This window comes from Austrofundulus limnaeus, unplaced genomic scaffold, assembly GCF_001266775.1.
Source record: "Austrofundulus limnaeus strain Quisiro unplaced genomic scaffold, Austrofundulus_limnaeus-1.0 Scaffold1220, whole genome shotgun sequence".
Lineage (NCBI taxonomy): Eukaryota > Metazoa > Chordata > Actinopteri > Cyprinodontiformes > Rivulidae > Austrofundulus > Austrofundulus limnaeus.
In genome coordinates, this window is record NW_013953622.1 from 58,056 (window position 1) to 59,265 (window position 1,210).

The window sequence follows — 1,210 nt, forward strand, 5'->3', positions numbered from 1 at the left end:
GTCTGAAGAGGAACACCTGAACCCTCTGTGGACCTGTCTGAAGAGGAACACCTGAACCCTCTGTGGACCTGTCTGAAGAGGAACACCTGAACCCTCTGTGGACCTGTCTGAACAGGAACAATCAGGAATGTTGTCAGAAAGCTGCTTCCTGTCTTTTTTACACCTGGATCCTCTTTAGGAACATAAACAAGTGAACTTTTTGAKGCAAACACACCAAAGATGAGTTCATAAATATAACAGCTGAATAAATGAGTCAAAGTTTGGTCTAATTATCAATATAAATCATGTTTTTAGTACCGTGGAAACAAAGGAGGAGGATAAAACTGTACTACAAACACTTGTTGTACAGATCTGTGTGTCAGCTTCACACAGACACACAACAACAAGCTGCTGGAGATAATCCCTGACTGTTGCCAGATAAAGCTGAGTCAGATCAACAGGTGAGCTCTTTCTGTTAGCCTCGGTGGCTAACGTCATTAGCTGACATGTGTGAGTGTTTCTGCTCGGAGGAACTCACCTTTTCTCAGGAACATTCAAACTGCGTGAGAACGTGTCCACGGAACAAAGTGTCCTGTTCCACGGAGTGGCCCGGTGTCCTCCTGACTTCCTGCTTGTCTCAGGCAGAGAGCAGGACCTGCTCCGACCAGTACCTGGGTCCTAACCGGAAGACTAAAGGTGTTCTACAACAGCCGAAAGAAAAACACAACATCCACACATGTCGAGAATATTCTACAGAGTGTCACAAATTGTTTAAAAGATGAGGAAAAKATATGTTAAACTTTTGTGTCGACACTTGCTGTCAGGTGCTCCACATTAACCTCGGTAGGACGGATTACGAGGAGAAGCGCATGCGCACTTCTCAGCCTCCCTCACCCACCTGGACAAACACCTGTGGTCGGAGCACCTGCCGGGAGCTGGGGCTGTGGGGAGAACTGACAAGATTAAATATCTCCACTTTTAGACTGATTTATAACWGAAGTTAAAAGTTTTTAATATGTCAGAACACCGTAAAACAAGGTAAACTCGGACCTCTTTCTGAGTGGAGGAAAAAAACGACATTTTCCGGTCATTGAACGTCGCATTTGACGTCACTAAGCTGCGCACTGGGACCAACGTGCAAAGCGCGACGCCATCTTGAAACAGTCGACTTTAAGGGACGGGCCTATGGAAATTATATAAACAGTGGTGCGTACAAACAAAATTAACTGTT

At 45.3% G+C, this 1,210-nt stretch overlaps 1 protein-coding gene across 1 annotated transcript in view; it reads right to left on the reverse strand.

Moving 5' to 3' along the window:
* LOC106534611 (phosphatase and actin regulator 4A) overlaps nucleotides 1–812 on the reverse strand; it is a gene marked incomplete at its 3' end in the record, with an annotated part of 41,545 nt that extends 40,733 nt beyond the window's left edge. Inside the window, 1 exon segment of the mRNA XM_014031305.1 lies at nucleotides 518–812. Coding sequence (XP_013886759.1) covers nucleotides 518–533 — 16 coding nt within the window.
* Between the last annotated feature and the right edge of the window lie 398 nt (nucleotides 813–1,210).